Source organism: Salmo salar, chromosome 06 (genome assembly GCF_965601325.2).
Source record: "Salmo salar chromosome 06, fSalSal1, whole genome shotgun sequence".
NCBI classification, from domain to species: domain Eukaryota; kingdom Metazoa; phylum Chordata; class Actinopteri; order Salmoniformes; family Salmonidae; genus Salmo; species Salmo salar.
In genome coordinates, this window is record NC_138296.1 from 2145001 (window position 1) to 2147500 (window position 2500).

Consider the following 2500-nt stretch of genomic DNA (forward strand, 5'->3'; position numbering starts at 1 on the left):
CTCCCTCCAGACCCCCACGGCCCATCGTTCACTATGGGTAAGGCAGTGTGGCTGCTGTGGGGTCTAGTGTTCAACAACTCTGTTCCTGTCCAGAACCCTAAAGGGACCACCAGTAAGTTCATAGTGTCGGTGTGGGCCTTCTTCGCTGTCATCTTCCTGGCCTCCTACACAGCCAACCTGGCTGCCTTCATGATCCAGGAAGAGTTTGTAGACCAGGTCACCGGACTGTCTGACAACAAGGTAATGTTTTACTGTTTATACTCTCAGCATGTGGTCATGTTATTAAGATTGATAGTTATAATAACATTGATTTTTTTTTTTTTTGCAGTCCCAAAGAGAATTTTGCTGGAGAGATTAATCACTTTTTTGGTGAGCTTAAGAACTCGTGTTAGCTCCCTAGAGCTGATGCCCACCCCCCACAGGGGGCTTTAGCTCAGAGGGCTAACACTATCTTGAGCTACACCGATTCCCTGGGTTGTCCGTCAATATACATGCCCAGAGTTTAGAGATAGAGATAGAGGCAGGGCCTAGAAATAGGTTTAGTAGATTGTGTTCACCTAGATGTTTACATTTACATTCCAGTCTACGTCTGCATGTTCTATGCTGCCTTCACGTCCTCACGGAACGATCGGAAATGCACATTTCCGAGTCGGAACTACAAGCGGGAAACTAGAGTTACAATCTTGTAACCCCCGGATTCCCCGTCGGAATGTTTTCCGAGAGTCCGAGATTCCTCAGAGCGCGTGAAGCTAGCATAGAGGCTAGGTAATCACAGCATAGTCACCTACTGTACGTCAGCTAAAGTTCGATTGTCCCATAGACTTAAATAGACAGCTCTAGTGTCCCAAAGACTGTTTTTAGGCATTGGGCCCTCTATCTACCTCTATGGACCTACTGTCCCATAAACGTAGATAGACAGCTCTAGTGCCACAAAGCCTTTTTTTTTTTTTTTGCATGGCCCAGAGACATTGAGGACTTTCACCATTTTTTAAAGTAGTCAACTGGGTGGGACTTCCTATGGGTTAAGGAAGTATCATTTACATAATTCCATCCAGGTCATCGGGAAGGATCAGCCAATGAATTACACTCCTTAGTTAACATTCCGTAACTGCAGGTGCCTGTAAATCACCAACCTTGACTCAGGTTCAGTTGATAGTAAATCACCAACATTGACTCAGGTTCAGTTGATATTAAATCACCAACATTGACTCAGGTTCAGTTGATAGTAAATCACCAACATTGACTTGACTCAGGTTCAGTTGATATTAAATCACCAACCTTGACTCACTTGGCAGGAGTTCAGTTTGTTTACTGACATAAGAAAAATAAGAAATTGACTACTTTTAAAATGGAGACCAAACTCAGTGGTCTTGTGTCGGGCCTTGAGATTTAAAGGTTGGGAGTTCGATCCCCGGCCGAGTCATACCAAAGACCAAAGCCAAGGCTCGAGCAAGGCTACTTGCTTAAATTATGAGAAGGCCCTCAATGACGCTGCCCATGCGGTCACAGAAGCCATTACGATACAGATGTAAAGAAAGGCCTTCTATCTACCTCTATGGACGTACTGTCCCATAGACTTTGATAGACAACTCTAGTGCCCCAAAGCCGTTTTAGCCTGGGCCTTCTATCCACCTCTATGGACGTACTGTCCCATAGACTTTGATAGACAGCTCTAGTGCCCCAAAGCCTGTTTTAGCCTGGGCCTTCTATCTACCTCTATGGGCGTACTGTCCCATAGACTTTGATAGACAACTCTAGTGCCCCAAAGCCTGTATTGGCCTGGGCCTTCTATCCACCTCTATGGACGTACTGTCCCATAGACTTTGATAGACAGCTCTAGTGCCCCAAAGCCTGTTTTAGCCTTGGGCCTTCAATCTACCACTAAAGGCGTACTGTCCCATAGACTTTGAAAGACGGCTCTAGTGCCCCAAAGCCTGTTTTAGCATGGGCCTTCTATCTACCTCTATGGACGTACTGTCCCATAGACTTGGATAGATAGCTCTAGTGCCTCAATGCCTATTTTCGCCTGGGCCTTCAATCTACCTCTATGGACGTACTGTCCCATAGACTTGGATAGATAGCTCTAGTGCCCCCAAAGCCATTTTCGCCTGGGCCTTCAATCTACCTCTATGGACGTACTGTCCCATAGACTTGGATAGATAGCTCTAGTGCCCCCAATGCCTATTTTCGCCTGGGCCTTCTATCTACCTCTATGGACCTGTTGTCCTCATCCTGTCTCCATTAACATCTAATGTCTTGTTTCTGTTTGTGTCCTTAAATCATCTACAGGTATGTATTTATCACGATTATCAGGCTATTACAGCGGCCTGGAGTTGTTTCCTGATCGAGGGGGGGAGGGGGAAAACTCCCGGGACGTAATAATAATGATTGTTTACGACCGATGAACACCCACGGCATTGTAACCGTGGGCACGTTGTTGAAGCTCTCGAGGCGTTGTGGACCGTGCTGACCAGTAGAAGTGAAAGGTCCATCTACTGTG

General features: G+C 46.2%; 1 protein-coding gene across 1 annotated transcript in view; it reads left to right on the forward strand.

Moving 5' to 3' along the window:
- Positions 1–2500, forward strand: part of LOC106596204 (glutamate receptor ionotropic, NMDA 2A-like) — a 266124-nt gene that overhangs the window by 234761 nt on the left and 28863 nt on the right. The window contains 1 exon segment of the mRNA XM_082976231.1: positions 11–240. Within this exon segment, the coding sequence (XP_082832357.1) occupies positions 11–240 (230 nt within the window).